Source organism: Centruroides sculpturatus, unplaced genomic scaffold, assembly GCF_000671375.1.
Source record: "Centruroides sculpturatus isolate CEXI.00-Female unplaced genomic scaffold, Cexi_2.0 scaffold1787, whole genome shotgun sequence".
NCBI lineage: Eukaryota > Metazoa > Arthropoda > Arachnida > Scorpiones > Buthidae > Centruroides > Centruroides sculpturatus.
In genome coordinates, this window is record NW_019385911.1 from 104,810 (window position 1) to 124,135 (window position 19,326).

Consider the following 19,326-nt stretch of genomic DNA (forward strand, 5'->3'; position numbering starts at 1 on the left):
CCAATGCCCACATATCAGTAAAATTGTATAATTAGTATACTCATATAGTTGCTAGGTATACGTAGAAATAGAAATAGTTCATTAAGTTTAAAAAATAAAAATATTAAATATTATTACTACAGAATAATAATTTTGAAATTTCATTCTTTGAGATATCTGCATATATGTATAAAATTGAATTCATGTTTGTTTGTCTGTGTGGAGTACTGTGTGAAAATAGCTGAACTGATTTCTATGAAACTTTGTGCATATATTCAAGATTATCCCAGGAAGTACATAGGCTACTTTCCATTTTTAAAATCATTGGATTTTATAAGCTTCAAGAATTATGATCAGTTCTTTTGCATAAGTAGGAAGTTTTACCCAGATGATGGTGGGTGTGAAGTAAACATGCAATTTGAATACAATAAGCTAATGTGAACATTAACGAGTGAAAGTGGGTGTCAGTAAAAGCTGGCCAAATGTAATTTGATTGGTCAGTCTGCTATTTGAGCAAAATGCATGCAATACTAAACATATCACCATTCCCATTTTTATTTGTATCAGACTGACTGTAGAATTTATTTTAATGCAAAATTGTTTTTGATGAGATTACACTGAATTGAATTTTGAATTTGACATATTTTTGTGTTTTCTGGACTGAATTTTCATTCTTAGTTTTTCATAAAAGTCTTTGGATGTATATAAAACCAATGTTGAATTAATTTTATAAGGATGTGATCTCTATAATTATATTGTATGGAAATATCAGAATGGATGGGACGGGGAAGTTTGGAATGATCACATTTTGTCTCAAAATCAGTTAAAGATGTCATGCAATAAATTTCAATGATAAAGTAATGAATTGATTCATTCATTGTGAAATTTTGTTGAAAAATTTTGGCAAATACCAAAGTTAAAAAGAAAGTTAATTTTGAAACTTTTTATTTAAAATTTCTTTGATTCAGGAAATTTGATTAAAAACTATGAAGAAAGACCAGTTGTATTTTGAGTTCTAATGCCTATTAGCTGCCATTATTTTGAAAAACATTGAACAGGTTTACTTTTATTGATAAAGTTAAATTAGTTTAGTGATGCAACTCTAAATGAAAAATCCCACAGATTAAATTCTTTCATTTCTTTACTATATAGTCACATCATGTTGAAGAAAGATTGTTGATACATCTCGGTTTTTTTAAGTGAATCACACTGGTGTTCATTGTAATTTTGGCATACATTAACTGTACTTAGTATATTATTTTTCTGAGCAAAGCAGGTATTTCAGCTATTATTATATGATACTACGAATGCAGAAATAGAGCTACATATATAACATAGAAATTGAATTATACATACAATTTATCTGAATTTCCATTTTATATGTGAAACATGCAATGCTTTATGCTGATAACATAAATTTGTAAGTAGAAATTTAAAATTTTTAAAACACTGAATTAAATTTTATGCTTATTAGACTTTATTCTTTCAATTTATGTATCCTAGATAGAATTATTAGAAATTTATTTATGAAGTTTATTAAAAATTAAAAAATCAAGTAAAATGGCAAGGCCATTTTTGGGATGAGACTGTGTCTTGGAGCCTCAGGGCTCAACTGCACATCATTTTCTAATGAAAAGAGAAAAATGAGCACTAACCAATAAGGAAAGCCTGACACCAGTACTCGGGGTCCTGGTGTAGATTATGGCAGGCTTCATTGCCGCCATGGTTATGACAGGTTGTGTTGTCATGGGTCTGTTCTTGGCTATGGTAAGCGGGAAGATATTTGTACCCGAATTGTCCCGATGTTGCTCTTGACATTTTGCAGGATGGCCAAATGACGAGAGCAAGAGAATACATGCATAACGTGTGTCACACGTTTGTCAAAATTTGATTTTACAACGTTTGCATTTCAAAATTCTCAACAAGCAACGCATGCGCAAATCTTGCACTAGTGCCTGTTTGTAGAAACGGTGTCACCATTTTGTATTTTATTTTGACTTGGTTCTCAGTTTCCCTGACTACCTACAAGTCTGGGTTTTTTATGTGCATATGATTTGGGCACCAAATACTCTGTGCCAAATTGCAACTCCTGACATGTTCTCCTTCATAACTCTAAGGTATCCAGCCATTGATAGCAGTGCAATTTTATAGACAAGACATAGTCTCGCCAGTAACTTTCGTACTTTCATTTATTTTGGTAGATCTCTGTTATTAATTAAAATCTTTTTACTTTTTGCATAATAAAACTGATAAAACTTTTTCATGTTTAGCTTGTGATTGTGAAACATCAGGTTCATTAGGAATATCATGTAACAACGAAGGTCAATGCGTATGTCATTCAAATTTTGATGGAGAAAAATGTGATCGATGCCGTGAAGGTTTTTATAATTATCCATTGTGTGAAGGTAAGAGTAAATTCTATTTTTTTCTTCTTTCTACAAAAATTAAGAAAAATAAGTTTATCATGAAAAATTATAAAAAGTAATAATCATTCATAACATTCTGAATCACTTGAATAGTAGAAATTGATATATCTTTTAAATGAACTTAGTTTTATTTGCTTAACATTATAATAAGTTCAATTTTAATACTAATATAAATGTTGTTTTAGTAAATACTTTGCTGTTGGCTGATGAAAATGAAGAGAATAATCTAAAATAACATCAGGCTTGGGTTATCAATTCCTACTTGATGTTTTTCAATGAATGGGCACTACTTGCCCTAGATCATTTTTAAAGTGTTTGTTTATAACCTGTTCATTATAAACACTGATCAGGTTACCTCTGTCAACCTTTTGCAGCCACCTGTGTATTTTTCAGATGATCATACTGAAATGAGGAGACTCTCTTGTTCTCTACCAACACAACCCTTTTGTCTTTTTCCCAACAGATGAATGCCAGATATGGATCCCATTTAAGAGGACCATCACCATTATTCTCCAAATTGGAGTATGTGATGTTATATTATATAAGTAAACTGATCATTTTTTGGCTTGCTGTTGCCCAGTTTTTCCTGTACTTGATGCATGTTTACCACATTTTGTCAGAAGATGCCAAAGGTGGCAAACTAGCATCTCACAGTGCTACACTATGAGATCTTTTTTTTCATTTAATGTTGTTGGATTATAAAACTTTGTTATCTCTACAAAGTTAGACAATATTAGAACAGAAAACATATAGTAGAAAAGACTAATAATACTATAAGATTTCAATGATTTTATTGCATATTATTTTGACAGTATATATTAAACATTAAAATCCAAAATCAGTCAGAACATAATTCCTAGGCAAAAGTTTACCTAATTTAACTAAATAAAACTAAAATTAATTTAAAATATAATTTTTTATAATTATTGGTGTTTTAATAAGTGTAATTTGCAAAACTAAGACATCTTTCTATATATTTCTCTAAGAGAACTTTATTATGTTACATGAGTTTAATATAATAAAGTTCTTCAGAAATTATGGAAAGATATCTCAGTAGTTGAAGTTACAATAATTCTAAAAGTAAATGAGGTTTTGCTTCAACTACTTTTACCTAGTAAGATCATGTTCTAGTGGATTTCAGTTTTACTGTAATGTACAGGTTTAGTATGATTTATAATTTTTCAGAAAGAACTGGAAATGATAGATTAGTATCTAAAAAATGCCAAAGAAGCACTGAACTGCTCTAAAAAAGTTTAAATTGGTTTCTGTCACTGTTTAAAGTTAAATGTCATCAAAAATTTTGCTTAAAAACTAATATTTCAGCTAAACAAAATAAAAATGATAATTTTTGTTGAGTATTTGTAGATCCACTTTTTATCCTTGTTGTTAGCAAAGATTAAAAAAAATGGATAGAGATTATACATGTATTTATTCCATAAAAGCAAATATACAAAGTGAGAAAAAAACCACATGATAGAACAACTACCAAAACAGATCACGAGTAATGCAATAACCTGGATTTCATCATTACCTGAACCGTTCCTGCCCTCCAGATGAAAAGAGCTAAAGGCATGTGATAGTCACACAATTAACAATTTTAAACACTAAACAAAAAATTTAGACACTAAAATACTAAAACTGCCAAATCTAGTAACCTGTTCTCATCTTTACTAATGCTATTGACTGCAGATAGCATTTCTTAGAATCACTGTATTAAGAGAATACCACATTTTAATTCCAAAACTGAACAATAAATTAAAATTTAATTTACTGCATTACCATTATAAAGAAAAGAAAATATTAGGTAAAAGAAAAATACAGTAAAAGAATATACTGGTATATTGCTAAACAGAGATTTATTGCAGTAGAGCAGTGATTCTCAAAGTGGGGGTCGCAGAAAAATTGATGACAGATCAATTTTTTCAAATATTTTATAAATTTACTACGAATTCATGTTTAGAAATAGTAGATTCTTTTTGGCTTATTGTGAAAGCAGAGTATCCACTACTCTATGAATTAGCAATGGCAGTTCTCTTACCATTTGCAACCACTTATTTATGCGAAATGGCATTTTCAGTGATGACCAACATCAAAGCAAAGCAGCGCTCTCGTCTTTGCAACATAGAAATCGCTATTAGACCTGCACTGACTGATATTAAATCCAGGTTTAACTTATTGTGCTAAAATAAGCAGGCTCACCCATCACATTAAATTTAATTTAAAATATGTTTAACTTAACTAATTGAGTTTACTAATTTTGAAACATATACATAGAATATTTTGTTCAAAGATGTACCAAAGATAAGTTATTAATTTTTAATGATACTAAAAATAAATCTGCTATTAAAATTATGAGTGTTTCAATGCAATTAAACAAAAGAAATTAACTCCTTTTGAATTTAAATTAATCCCTTCCTTTGGGATGTTTTTCTACACATACCCATTCTTCAGGGGGTCCTTTGAAATTTTTAAGTGCAAAATGAGGGGCCGCGGACCAAAAACTTTGAGAAACATTGCTGTAGAGGATATTGTTCAGTTTGAAGTGTGGCACTTTTTCTGTCATAGAAAAAAAAGGAGACATTCGAAATTGATGAATCATCACAAAACTTTTGAACTAGCAGGGAGCAAAGCTCCCCTACAATTCTTATAAATATATAACTATAATAAAAATAAATACAACATAAAATGAATTTGTGCAACTGATATACATATATTAGTAGCAATGGATTGTGCCTAGAGGATTTGATCCCGGGATCTCGAAAATCGGGATCCCGACCACTTTTCAGTCCCAAAATTTTCGGGATTAAGTTTTCCTAATCCCAAGATTTTTGGGATTGACATCATTTTAAAAAAAGTTGCAAAATAGACTGCATGAAGCGAAACGTTCAGTGCCAGTGCTTTTAACAGAATTGCTTGCCTATCATTTTGATATAAAATACAAGAAATTTTATTCCAAGCAAGCAGCAGAAATTAACCTAGCGGGCTTGCGATGCTTGCTTGTAATAAAACTTCTTGTATTTTCAACTAAAATGATAGGCAAGCAGTTCTCACTGGGTTACTTGGTAATATACTTCATTTTTGTACTTTTGAATTTTCGCGGGCGCCAATCGATTTTCTGGTGCAGTCGAGAGCACTACTCAGTGCGTTTTACCTGTCAATGTGTCAGCCATCTTGTTTTGCCAGTGTGGTTAATATAGACCCGACGCCTCTCGCTTAGGGGGGTCGACCTTAGGTGAAAAGGTTACGACCCTCGCCTTGCCCGCGATCTGTCAGGATGATGCGAGAAAGTCTTTTTACGTTTCGGGGTAGTGGTTTGCTGGACGCTGAGAGACTCACACAGAGACCGAATTTACAAAATTAACGCGTTTATTTTTAGAAAGACATGCTTACAATGATCGAAACAATCGGGATTGTAGCCTTTACTCCTACAATCCCGATCCGTGTCGACCGGACTGTTTTCTTCCATCCTCCCCGTGTCCTCGAAGCTTATAAGTATTTACTAACGATTCCTCCAACTTCCATCAAACCTAAACGCGTTTTCTCAGCAGCTGCATATATGTGCAACAAATTGAGAAGCAGACTTGGTGATGAGACACTGGATGCGTTGTTATTTCTCAGATCATATTTTCGCAATTCAAATTAGAATGTTCCTATTAGATTAGTTTTCTTTATATTTAAGAAAAATGTGACTGATTAATATTATTTTTAAATACTTTTTGCTAAGAAACTTACTTTACTACCTACTTACTAGGTTGTTATATGAAAGTAGTCTATTTAGTCGATGTTAAGAAAGATTTTTGTTAATTTTCAACGTTTATTTGCATAGTTTGTTACATAAAGGTTTTTTCAATTTATGTGAGTTTAAAGAGATGTCAGTGATGCTTAAAAAATAATAAATTTAACATGAAACGGTGATTTTAAGTCTGGTTAGTCTGACTCTAAGTCTGATTAGTTAGAGCAGTGTTTTTCAACCTTTTTGAATACGCGACCCCTTTACGAGTTAAAAAATTCTGGCGACCCCCCTAGGGCCATATTAAAACTATATCAGTGATTATAAAAACTATGTATTTAATTTTTTTTTCTGTTGAGAGAAATTATTGTTGATTAAAACGAGAATTTGAGAAGAATCGACAATAACTTAAGATACGTAAAGTATGAAACTTGCTTTTCATTATAACATTGAGAATTACTTCTACTTTCCTACTTATTACTTCTTTTTGCAAGTCAGCTTAACACTTTTACGCAACACTTTTATGCAACACTTTTTGCAAGTCAGCTTAACACTTTTATGCAACACTTTTTGCAAGTGTTGCGTAAAAGGATCTACAAACACTTGTCTTTTTCTTTTACCCGCGACCCCCCGTGTAAGGCTTCACGACCCCCCTGGGGGTCGCGACCCACAGGTTGAAAAACACTGAGTTAGAGTGATTAAATTAACTAGGTGTATACCGTAAAATACGTTGATTTTTGTCTAAATTTTGATTTTTGATTTCTGTAAGATTTTCTTATTTTTTATTAACACTCAATACCGAAATGATCCCGGGATTGAATAAGTATAATCCCGAAATCCCGGGATTAGAAATAAGGACCGGGATCGAATTCCCTAATTGTACCACATGCCTACTAGTAAGTAATAAAGTGTGTTTGGTCATTAATTCTACTACATTCATTTTTAATTAAAATGTCATGTAATATTTCACTTTCAAAATTTTAGATAATTGTGTATCTGTGTAGATTTATTGTGTATATTGCATTTCTAATATACAATTATTAAATAAATTATAAAAATGTATGTATTTTTTATCACATTCTTTTTTTAATTTATTATTTTGAATGTTGTAGAATGTAATTGCAATCCGGCTGGAATTTTAGCGACGTTTGGGGGTTGCGGAAGTTTAACAAGTGGAGAGTTGTGCGAATGTAAACGTCACGTGACCGGTCGAATATGCCATCAGTGTCAAGCTTTATATTGGAATTTAAAAGCAAATAATCCTGACGGATGCGAAGGTATTTTTTATTAACTATTATTTAAATACCAAACTTATAAAATATTAAACAAATTATTTATTCCTTAAATATTTGTAAATATAAAATTAAAATAATTAATACAAATACAGCAGAGTCTCTATAGTTTATCACTCGCCAGCCCAACATGTTCAGTACTTCAACACTGCATAGGGCAGCACAAATGAAATTTTTGTGGTACCACTTGATATATGAAACAGAGAGAGACTGATGTATGTGTATACTGTCAGTTGCTAGTTGTCTGTTGCATGTGTGGTCAACAGAACATTCACAGTCATGATTATTATGATAAACTAATCTGTGATCCAAATATGATTTTTTACTGTACAGTATGTATATACATGCAAAACCCAGTAATTCGACAATCTGCTGTAATCTGACACTCACCAATCTGATATATGTCAGATTACAGAGAGACTGCTGTGATTTATTGACAGTAAATTAGTATTCTGTTATTAAGTTGTTGATGTTATTTAATTGAATGTAAAAACATAAAATTTGACATTATGAAAGTTTAAATTTTAATCGTTAAAAATTTAATTCTTCTCATAAATCTTAAGATTTAATGATTTGTGGACAATATAAGTATATTTAATTCTCTCAAATATTGTATTTACTTAAGATTGTGATAATGTATTTCTTTTATCTGTTAAATATCATATACAGTAGAACCTCGATTATCCGGACTAATTGGGGATGAAGGTAGTCCGGATAAGGGAAAATCCGGATAATCGAAACAAATACTTTAGTTTGTCTTTTAATGATAATATAACACGTTTTCTTTTCGATGACATATCGGTAATATTAAAAGTAAATACTGTATTTAAATCGTGATCAAATTTTCAAGAAACAAACGTTCGTATTGAATTTGGACTACTACTGACCAACGCTAACAGACTACCTATTGTTTAAAAGGCCCTCTGGTGGCGCAAGAAGACGGATTTTATAAAATAAAAAGCAGTTGAAACTGCATTTTTATGAATAAAAACTTGATAAACTATTTATCGTTTTATGACGAGTAAAATTTTTTCGTGGCGTTCGCGGCTTTTAAGTAATGCATAAACCTTCGAAACGCGAGGCCCTTCGGACCGCCAGGCATAGGCGGTGGCCCACGTCGTCCATGCCTTACGCCGCCCTTGGTCATAGAAATGATGTAATTTGAATATAAATTATTTATAAATACGTATGTCAAGTTATATTTTTATTACTACGTAAAATATATTTAAGAGTTTACTACCACTGTGCTGGGTGAGACGTTGTTGAAACAAAAAAAGTTATGCATTCCATCACGTACATAAACAGTGTCGTAATTCGCCAAGTGCAAATCAGCAAATTCGTAAAATTTTTGTATATTTTGAGCAATCCGGATAATCGAAAATCCGGATAATGGAGGTCCGGATAATGGAGGTTCTACTGTATTATATACAAATATAATCATTTTCTACTTAACAATATATATTTATACTAATTTAGATAGCATTTTAGAATGCTTTAATTTTTTCTGAATATTTTCCATTTAAAATTGCACTGAACTATACTGAAAGCTAAGTAATAAGTTGCCAATAGATTTTTATATATTTTTCCATTAATTTACTTTTATTATTATTTAAGATTCAATATTTATTTTCAAAATAATGTACCAGTGAGCCTGTTACCGGTGTGCGTCTCTTACTAAGAGACACACACCGGTAACAGGCTCACTGGTACATTATTTTGATTTAATCCATGTAGTAATATTGTATTTTATTTATTTTCATTTAAATGCTTTTTTTTTAATCATAAGGATTATCACTAATTTTAAAACAAAAATAAAATTATTAATTCTTTGAAAATAGATTAGTCAGTATAAGATATATCATCATTAGAAATGCAATTATTATATTATACAGGGTGGTCCATTTTAATTAATTCACTGGAATAATTTGAAAAATATGCATCCTACGAAAAAAATCTTTGAATCAAAAATGTTCAATGAATGTTACTTCAAGGGATAAGATGGGGCTATTGATTTTATCATAGACACTACAATTAGTAAAAACAGGGTTAACTTCATTTTCCTAAATGAAAGTCCCCACTTTTTATTGCATATTATGAGTCTACATCAAAATCAAACCTTTATCTAAAATGTTTTTTTTTCTTTAATGCAGCCAACACATCATGCATGTGCAGGTCTGTGGATATCTGTGTTCATTGGAAAAAAGCAAGAAAATGCTTTTTTTCTAATGAACTTCACAGATTTATCATTATTATATGAACTTTAATGATCTTAAATTTACTCAATGCATTTTTTATTTTAATTAAATTTTTGGCAGAATACTTAATTAACATGAGTATCTGTCACATTTTCTCCTATAGCAAAGAACGTTTAAAGACATTCCATTTTGCTGAAAAAAGTCAATTGTCTGTTGGAAATGTCTTAAAATTTTTAATAAAACATTTCATGATATATTTGCACAAGCTGTTTCAATTTTCTTGATCCTATCTTCTCTAGATCTTAGTGTCTGTTCATAGATGACATTCTTTAAATATTCCACAAATAAAAGTCAGTCAAAATCAAGTCTGGCAATCTTGCGGACCACTGTATTGTCCATGTTGTATATTAAAGGACTTATTTAAATAACTTACTACAATTTGTGCACAGTAGGCCCTACTCCAATTGAATCCATATAGTTTGTTTTATATGAAGATCAACATCTTTAAGTAAAACTGGTAGTTTATCTCATATGAAATCCAGAAAGTTTACTTTTCCACAATTTCATGGAAGAAAAGTGAATCTGTTAGATAACCATTGATAATGTTTGTGCAAAAGTTTTTGCAACAGTTCATTATTTGGAGAATAAGAATGATTCCATTAAATAATATTGTAGTTTTTTAATGATATTATAACATTTTTCTTCTTTTTTCTCTCAATGAACTTTATGGATATTCACAGATGTGGTGTGGTGACCATGTAAAAATTCAAATGCCCATAACCTCTGATAAGTACACCTTTCAAAAAAAGTATCTTAGATAAAAGTTCATTTGTTTTGGTATAGAATCATAATATGCAATAAAAATGATGGTTCTTATTTAAGAAAATGAAGATTGACTGTTTTCACCAATCATAGTGCCATATAGGATGAAATCAATAAACCATCTTGTGGCTCCCTTAAAGTCTAATATATTTTTGAATCAATGATTTTTTTTGGTAGACTGCATATTTTTGAGTTTTTCCAGTGAATTGATTAAAATGGACTACTTTGTGAATAATGATAGTTCCATAGTATTGTATTAAGAGCCAACCCAAAGAACAAAAATATGATTAGAAATTATATTATAATTTCTTACTTTTGGGATTTTATATTAAGAACTTTTAAACAAATTTTTATACTTTTTGTGAACTGAATTATAATTTTGTTAACTTATAACAAAACTTGATACAAAAACTTTTATCATAGACACTACAGTCAGTGAAAACAGGGTTAACTTCAGTTATAAATTGTTATAATTTAAAGAAACTGATTGAAAATTGATATGAGTTTGAATGAATCAAATATATTATAATTTCTTACTTTTGGGATTTTATATTAAGAACTTTTAAACAAATTTTTATACTTTTTGTGAACTGAATTATAATTTTGTTAACTTATAACAAAACTTGATACAAAAACTTTTATCATAGACACTACAGTCAGTGAAAACAGGGTTAACTTCAGTTATAAATTGTTATAATTTAAAGAAACTGATTGAAAATTGATATGAGTTTGAATGAATCAAATTGATTAAAATATAATATATTTAACCAATTTTATTATTTTGCAAAGAATAAATAAGTTTTTGTTCAAAATTTCTATAATAATTACAATATTTAAAATAAAAATGATAGAGTATCAATCAAATTTGATTTTCTGCTTTCAAATACCAAACAGCCAAAGTCCTTACTGTGCTATATGGCTAAATAATTTGGCAAAAGGCAGGCTACCCATCTCTTATTAAATTAAATTAAATTAATTCATTCATAATTATTATATTTTAGAATGTTCTGGAAGAAAAGATCAGCCCAGAGCAGGACTTGAACTCACAACTCCTGCTTACTGTGCAGACATGTTGTCAGTTATGCTACTTTGAGCTCTGTCCAATCTTTGCTTCCTTGCTAATTTAATAATTTAAATGTTACTGTATTGGTCACTAACCATGGAGAATTATAGATGCTAAATCTTCCCAATTGTCTGTGAGTGACTAATATGGTTATATCTAAATTATTTATTTAGTCTGGAAACAAAAATCAGATGGAGGTCTGGATAGCATAACTGGTGATTGGTTCTGTATAGTAGACAGAAGCTGACTATGGGTTCAAATCTGCTCTTGGCTGATTTTTTTTTGCTTTCAGAATATTTTAAAATAAAATAAAATTTTATTTATTTATAATTATTATACTTAATAAGTGATAATGGCCTGGTAGCCTGACTCCTGCCAAATTGCTTAGTAATTATGTAGCCAAATAAATAAAACTCACGCCAAAATTGTATAGCCTTCTTGATAAAAAGCACTGAGTTCAGCGTTAATACGATTTTTCTTGTATCGCAAGTACTTTCGACGAGTATTATATCGTCGTCTTCAGGCGAAAAAAAGAACAAAATTTGAATTAGAACGTGCAGAATGTTCCAAGTAGGAAACGGAAAATTTTTCTTGTCAATTTCTAAATTATAGCGTTCGGTAATTCCGTTGGTCACGTGCAACAAGCTTTTGCTGGAGTTCGAAATATTTTAAATCCACACGACTAGCAGCGCATGCGTTGAGGAGCGATCGTACTAATTGTGCGACTCTTGGCGCTTTTTGCTATTTAAACGCTGGTATAAAGTAACCCATATTTCGGGCAAGTCGAGTGTGGGGACGTTGCATGCGTCTGTGGTCATTGTAAGGAGCGCTTCCCAAATAAATGTAATTCTTCTGTTGTTACAGCTCCTGAGCAACGCTGTTTTTGACCATAACGGGTTATAGCCCTGCTGTAGAACTTTTCTGGCGAGCTCTGTGGTCTGTCTTCCTTTGTTTATATCATCTTGATGTTCTGCGATACGGCAAGCGAGCATTCTTGTCGTTGCCCCTATATACTTCTCAATTGTCCCCGTTATTGGATTTTCCAGTTGCACTGCGTATATTCCCGATTTTTCTAAAACGTCGACTTTATCCCGATCATTGCATATACTCCTGCGTAGGTTGGGTAGGGTAGTTAAAGGAAGAGTAAAGCTGTATCGCCGGAAAATTCAATCGCATGTTCTAATTCAAATTTTGTTCTTTTTTTCGCCTGAAGACGACGATATAATACTCGTCGAAAGTACTTGCGATACAAGAAAAATCGTATTAACGCTGAACTCAGTGCTTTTTATCAAGAAGGCTAATTATGTAGCCTTATAGCCTGATAAAGTATCCATTTGTTTGTTTGGTATTTGAAATAATTATTGGATTAATTGTGTTTATTCTCTGTTTTTGTTAAACATACATAGATCTCTCCTGTTTTGGAGATGAAGACTAAAAAAAATTCCATCTAAGTTTTACTGATTTCAGACTTTTCAGCTTTACTCTGGGATGCCAACACTGTTTATGCTGGTTTCCTTCTTATGATCATAATAGTACAGTGGGTGATTGGCTAACGAACAAATCAGATAACGAACAAATCGGATAATGAACACTTTCGCGAAAGATTTTTATGTTTGGACTACGAACACGTGATCAGATAACGAACACCCCACAGAACAAACACAAGAAGAAGCGATGTAAAATAAGGAATACCGATTGGTCTTCCCTTGTCTTCGGGCAACAATTCAAAACTTTTCGGAGTGTGGGAGACGTCGACATCGACGCTCAAGCCGGTATATACCAATCAGATAGTATTCCTCCGAACTTTGAAACTCTCCCTTGTAATTCCAGCTTTTTATTTTTCTGACAATGCTTTTATGTATTTGCGAGACTGTCGGGTAGGCACTCGTTAAGTTTGGCGTCTGTTTTTCTTTTCGAAAGGTGAGAATATGATAGCAAAGGTATATGATAGCAAAGGTAGAGAGTGGGCAGAAGATGCCTAATGTTGCTGGGCAGTATGGCATGAACAGGTCTACAGTAGGCTGCAGTTCAATCTTTTTTAAGAAAAATATTGTATAATCAAGAAGACTCAAGCAGCTAAAGGAGTAACAAAAATCACATCTGAGAAATAAAGAACATCAAAGAGTTCATAATGGAACCTGAAACGGAACTGATGACAGAAGAATGCCAAGAAACTCTGCGAGACATGTTTTCTTCTGAAAAACAGAATTAATGTTGATATCTGCTATTAAACAGTTTTTTGCAGAAGTGAGATGATGTCAGAATGATGGTCTTACAATGGCATCCAAACCAGGTAGACTTAGGGATCTCTACAATTACAATGCTATTAATTACTTACGAAAAATCCTGAAAAAGAGAGAAAAGCAATCGACATTAGACAGATTATTTAACCCCAACAAACAGAAAAAACATGACTAATAAAAATGCAAGACTGTGTGTATATGTATTTTTATTATTATATATAAATAAACGTAGTAAGAAAGTATGTATTTTTTATTTTTGGAGGTCTCCAGAACGATTTAATTAAATTTCCATTAAAACCTATGGTAAATCGATAATTGGTTAACAAACAATTCGGATAGCGAACAAAGTCTTGGAACGGATTATGTTTGTTAACTGATCGCCCACTGTATTGGTACTTGTGAGGATCATTGAAAAGCTCAAAAATATTAGGATTTAGATAGAATTTTTGACTTGATTTTCCAAAAACTCTTAGAACTGTGTAAGTGGAAGTTGAGAAGATTTCTCCATTAAAAATTTATTTTGAATTTTGCAGGATCAGATATCAAAAAGTTGGCATTATTTTTCATGCAAAATAACATTAAAGTCTTGAAAATATTTGTGCATAGATAGCAGTTGTTTGAAGTTACTAATTCACTGAAAATCAATAACAGAATTCACTTGAAATTAAAAAGTATAGAAGTGTAACTTTTATGTTTTCTAAAAGTTTTAAAATTTTATTTACACTCCTCAATAAGCTGTTTTGAATAATCACTTTTAATAATTAGCATGTTTTGGACACTTTTAAAAAATTAAATATTATATAAAATTTGACAATTTAAAATAAAAATTACACAAATTTTCTACAATAAAACAGTTCTAAAACATTAATAACATCAAAATCTTCAATTATTTCAAACAAACTTGATATAAAAGAAAAGAAATAAATATTGGTACATTAAAATTTTTGGTCTTATTTAATGTTTTTCTCAGTCAAATTGTCATTAAATTAAAATTTGAAGTAATTGCATGCAAAGTTAAAATTACTACAAAATTGATAAATTAATTTTAAATTTATAATAAATTATTGTAGTATTAAATTGGAAATTAAATACTGATTTTATGTTTGTCGTTGATCAGTTTTAATTTTCAATTATTAAATGTTGATATATTTCTTTGATAATTTATCAAATAAGGGGTATAACATTAATATTTAATTAGTGAATAAATATAATATCATATATGTATTGTGTGTACTTTAAATGTCACAATCCATAAAGGATGATTTCTCAAAATATTATAAAGTTTCTTGACAGGTTAAGAACAGCTAAACTAAATAAGGGTAGTGAAAAAAAATGCAGAAAATCAAACAATAACAAAAGCAAGAATGGGGTTTACTGTCCAGAATTGTTCCATATTAAAAATGTTTAGTTCAATGATTATGATATACAGTAATACCCCGAACTTACGCGATAGGTGGGACCGAGCAATAACCACGCAAGTCGAATTCACGTAAGTCAGGGTATAATTTCACAATTCGTGTAAAATCCAAGTCAGATGTATGTAAGCTAATAAATGTTCTCGTTAATCTTATCTCGTCTTTTGATTTGATCATGGTTACAAGAAATCACCACATAATCTTTCAAGTCTCCTTAGATATAACAAACACAGAAATAAATAACACAAAATAAATTGCAGCTATGTGTCGATTCTGCGCAACACATCTGAACACGTAAGCTGAACAATAGTGTGGGGGGAGTGAGTAATCAAGAGTTGCGTGGTGCTCAAACAAAAGACAAATAGACGAGATTTGAAAATCGAGGAAGTCGAGGTATTACTGTATACTTTTTTAATACAATATAACTACTATAAATATTAAATACTAATGTTAAAAATATTTTTTTTATTTTTTATTTTTAAATCAGATTGTAATTGCTATGGACCCGGCACGTTAGGTGGGATCGGAATGTGTGACGGAGTAACCGGCCAGTGCATGTGTAAACCTAACGTTGGTTCGCGTCAGTGCAGTGAATGCAAAGATGGAAGTTATCAGCTAGAAGAAAATAATCTTTTTGGTTGCCATGGTTAGTTTAAAGAATTAAAATTTCTGCTATTTGATTTTTACTATTTTTTTCTCAAGAATATATTTACTCTATATGAATGCTAATAATATTTTAGATGGTCTTTCTAAATGCCATAGTTTTATAAAAGGAGATTGAATAAACTAATTTTTCTTTACATTATTTTTTTATGAAACATTTAATCAAAAATTCTTTCTCATTTATTGTTCTAATTATTTTATCATCCTAATCATCCTAAATGTAATATCCAACATTGCCATAACTTATTTTACAGATATTTAATATATTTTTTATTAAATACTTTTAAAATAATTTAGTTATGATTTTGTTAAAAAAGAAAATGTTTTATATATGGTATGATCCTGTTTTATGTGAAGGTTGTGTGCCAGCAAATACCATGCTAAACAAAATTCCATGTAAATTTTTGCTTCATCCCAAATAGTTCCAGACAATTGCCTTGATATCTATACAACCATTCATAATTAACAGAAAAACTTTAAAATGTGTTTAAAACGTTTTAATTATAGTCTGTACTAAAATTTTAGTTTGATGTCTCTGAATATATAGAACAAAATTTTATACTGTATTGAGTATATTACTGTATTTTTTTATATATAACTCACAATGACATATACCCACAGAAAATTGCTACAATAAAAACAAAACCTATAACCTATAAGTCTCACTGTATACCATATGCATATGGGAGCAGTCATTTCTCCACAGGCACAAGTTTATGATTACAATTTAAAATTGGTATATATGTAGAAAGATTTAACAGATAAGTCTATAGGAAAGTGGGTACCCATTCTTCACAGTAGTCTTGGGCATGATGCCAATCCAGATCTTTGTTTCTTGGGGGAAAATGGATGATCTCTGTTTTGTCCTTTCTGCAATTTTTCTGTGGTATCAGTGGTATAAAAATAATAAAATTTTACATACAAATTAAAACCAGAAGAAATTTAACCAAGTTATAAACCGTTGCACTGCGAACGTCTAGTCTGGTCTAGTACACCAATAGTGCTACTTGTTCATAGGTGGCACGTATAATTGAATTATGTCGTATACTGAGCAAAATTTATTTTGTCCAAACAAGACGTATTCCAAATTGGACGTATTCTAAAGCAGATGTATACCGAGGTACCACTGTATATTTAAGGATTTACATGTCTAGATTATAGTAATAAGTATTAAAACTTTATCACGAAAAAGGATATTTTAAAAAATTACTTCTACAGACACTTTTAATTTCTACTTAGAAATAGATAATTTTATTTATTATAAAGAAGTCAAAACAAAAATTTATTTGAAAAAAACAAATATTTGTTTTATTTGGGTCTTTAATTAATAAAACAACAATGAAACACCATTTTAAAGTGCATTTTTATTCAACTAGTATATTTATAAATAATAAGTAGCTCAAAATGTAGCCAATGTGCCAAATGATATTTATTTTTATGCCAAACTAAAAAAAAGAGTACCTAAATTTGGCACAAAGTGACAAATCTTGCAACACTGAAAGGAATATTAAATAAAGCTAGAGTTGGAATTCAAAGGGTTATATATCCAAATTCGGGGAAAGGAGAGAAAGGTCAAAAAATAAAGAAGTGAGAAAGGTTAAATAGACATTCTGTTATGCAAATATTGATCCTTAATTTTCCAACCTTTCTCACTTCTTTTTGTTTTTTGGCCTTTCTCTCCTTTCCCTGAATTTGGAGCTATAATCCTTTGAGTCACGACTCCAGCTTTATTTAGTGCACCTTCCTCATTCACACATTTCAAATATTTGAAAATATTTTCTTTCTATTAAAAAATAAAACATGTATTGTGGCGAACGCCGCCCTTCACATCTGTACCCTCAATGGTTGTAAAAGACAAGCAATTACCCCAGGGTGTATGAGTCATCACTTCCTGGAATAAATTCGAACTCACCCCACAAAGACTGTCGAAAACCAGTTGTCTTTGTTAGCTGCGTCATCGAGACGTGCAGTACCAAGTACGCAAGAAGGTCAATAAAAGTTTAGTTTTTGTTACGATCTTGTCTCGTTCGTTTCTTCCACTCGCAGCAACGAAAGATAAAGGCAACAACAACGCAAAAACCACAGTATAAAAGTTTACGGCTTTGTGAAACTTCTTTTTTGAGGTTTATGCCGCTGAAATAAATAAATAAATAATTTTAAAATTTTCTCAGTTTTGTTTACACGTTTATTGGGCCGCATTGGAACTTGCCTTGGACCGCATGAGGCCCGTGGGCTGTGGGTTGGACACCCCTGCACTAGAGTAAGCCTACATTTTTGGCCTACTCTAGCATTCATTGCTTGTTGCAAAATGATGTCATGTTGGTAGACATAACAAGCACTAGACTTGTTTCATTCAAATGGTTACCAATTTCAATTGCCTCAACATTGGCAGGTCTGCAACTTAACAACAAACATTATAGATAATTATCTATATCTACAGTATTTACTAACAAAGCACTGATTATATGAGATGATATAATTCACATTGTAACAATGAGAAGACAATGCTCAGCTTATGAAAAATATTATTTTCTGTAAGCTCATTGTCTTCTCATTTTCTTTAAGGTGAGCATTGTTGCTCAGGCTTTGAATTGCTGTTAGAAAACATCACTTTGAGACTAATGAAAAACTTTGGGAGGCCCTTTTGCAATTTGGCATGTATGCATGGTTTTTTTAGATAAACAAATAGTTTTATTCGCAAAGACAATTTGATTAGTAGCATGTGAGCTTCAGTAAAACAAGATCATGCTGTATGATAATATATATTCAATTTTATGAAAAATATAATTAATTAATATTTAATAAAATAAACTTTTTATGTACATTTCGTAGATTGTGGTTGTAATATTGGTGGCTCCGTAAATAATAACTGTGATAAAAATTCCGGACAGTGTGCATGCAGACCACGCATCAACGGTCGACAGTGCGATAAGGCACTCCAGACTCATTATTTTCCAACCCTGTATCAACATCAGTTCGAAATTGAAGATGGACGCACTCCAGCTAATACTCAAGTTAGATTTGGATTCGATGAAAATATTTTTCCTGGCTATTCTTGGAGAGGTTATGCAATATTTTCTGAAATTCAGGTTAGTAACTTGAGAATAATAGAAAATCCAAATCTTTAAAATAAAAAGTCTTAAAGTTTTTTATTTTTCTTGTAAAGTTATTTTTATATTACTGTAACAGTTTTGATTTGAATAGTATTAATTTTTTATTAAAATTATATTGTTAATTTTTCGTATTTCTATTATTTTAAACATTCCTGATCATTACTTTTCTGACTATTTGATTAATGTTTTGTTTAATAGCTGTTATCCAATCTTGTTATATTTTAAAATATTATGAAAGACTCAATGACATGTTGTTTAAACTCTTTATCTCAGATTTCTTTATCATAGTGTTGTTATAATTTCAGTTTAGAATAGAGCTTTTTTTAAACTTTTTCCATTTGAAACACACTTTTATCAGAGAAAATTTTACATAGCACTTGGTATA

The 19,326-nt window shown here is 30.7% G+C and overlaps 1 protein-coding gene across 1 annotated transcript in view; it reads left to right on the forward strand.

The window, feature by feature from the left end:
* The window catches only part of LOC111612533 (laminin subunit alpha-like), a 46,190-nt gene extending 27,234 nt beyond the window's left edge, over window positions 1–18,956 (forward strand). The window contains exons 10-13 of the mRNA XM_023353765.1: window positions 2,250–2,384; window positions 7,248–7,412; window positions 15,653–15,811; window positions 18,661–18,956. Of these exons, the coding sequence (XP_023209533.1) occupies window positions 2,250–2,384; window positions 7,248–7,412; window positions 15,653–15,811; window positions 18,661–18,956 (755 nt within the window). The remainder of the gene's footprint in view (window positions 1–2,249; window positions 2,385–7,247; window positions 7,413–15,652; window positions 15,812–18,660) is intronic.
* The last annotated feature ends 370 nt before the right edge of the window (window positions 18,957–19,326 follow it).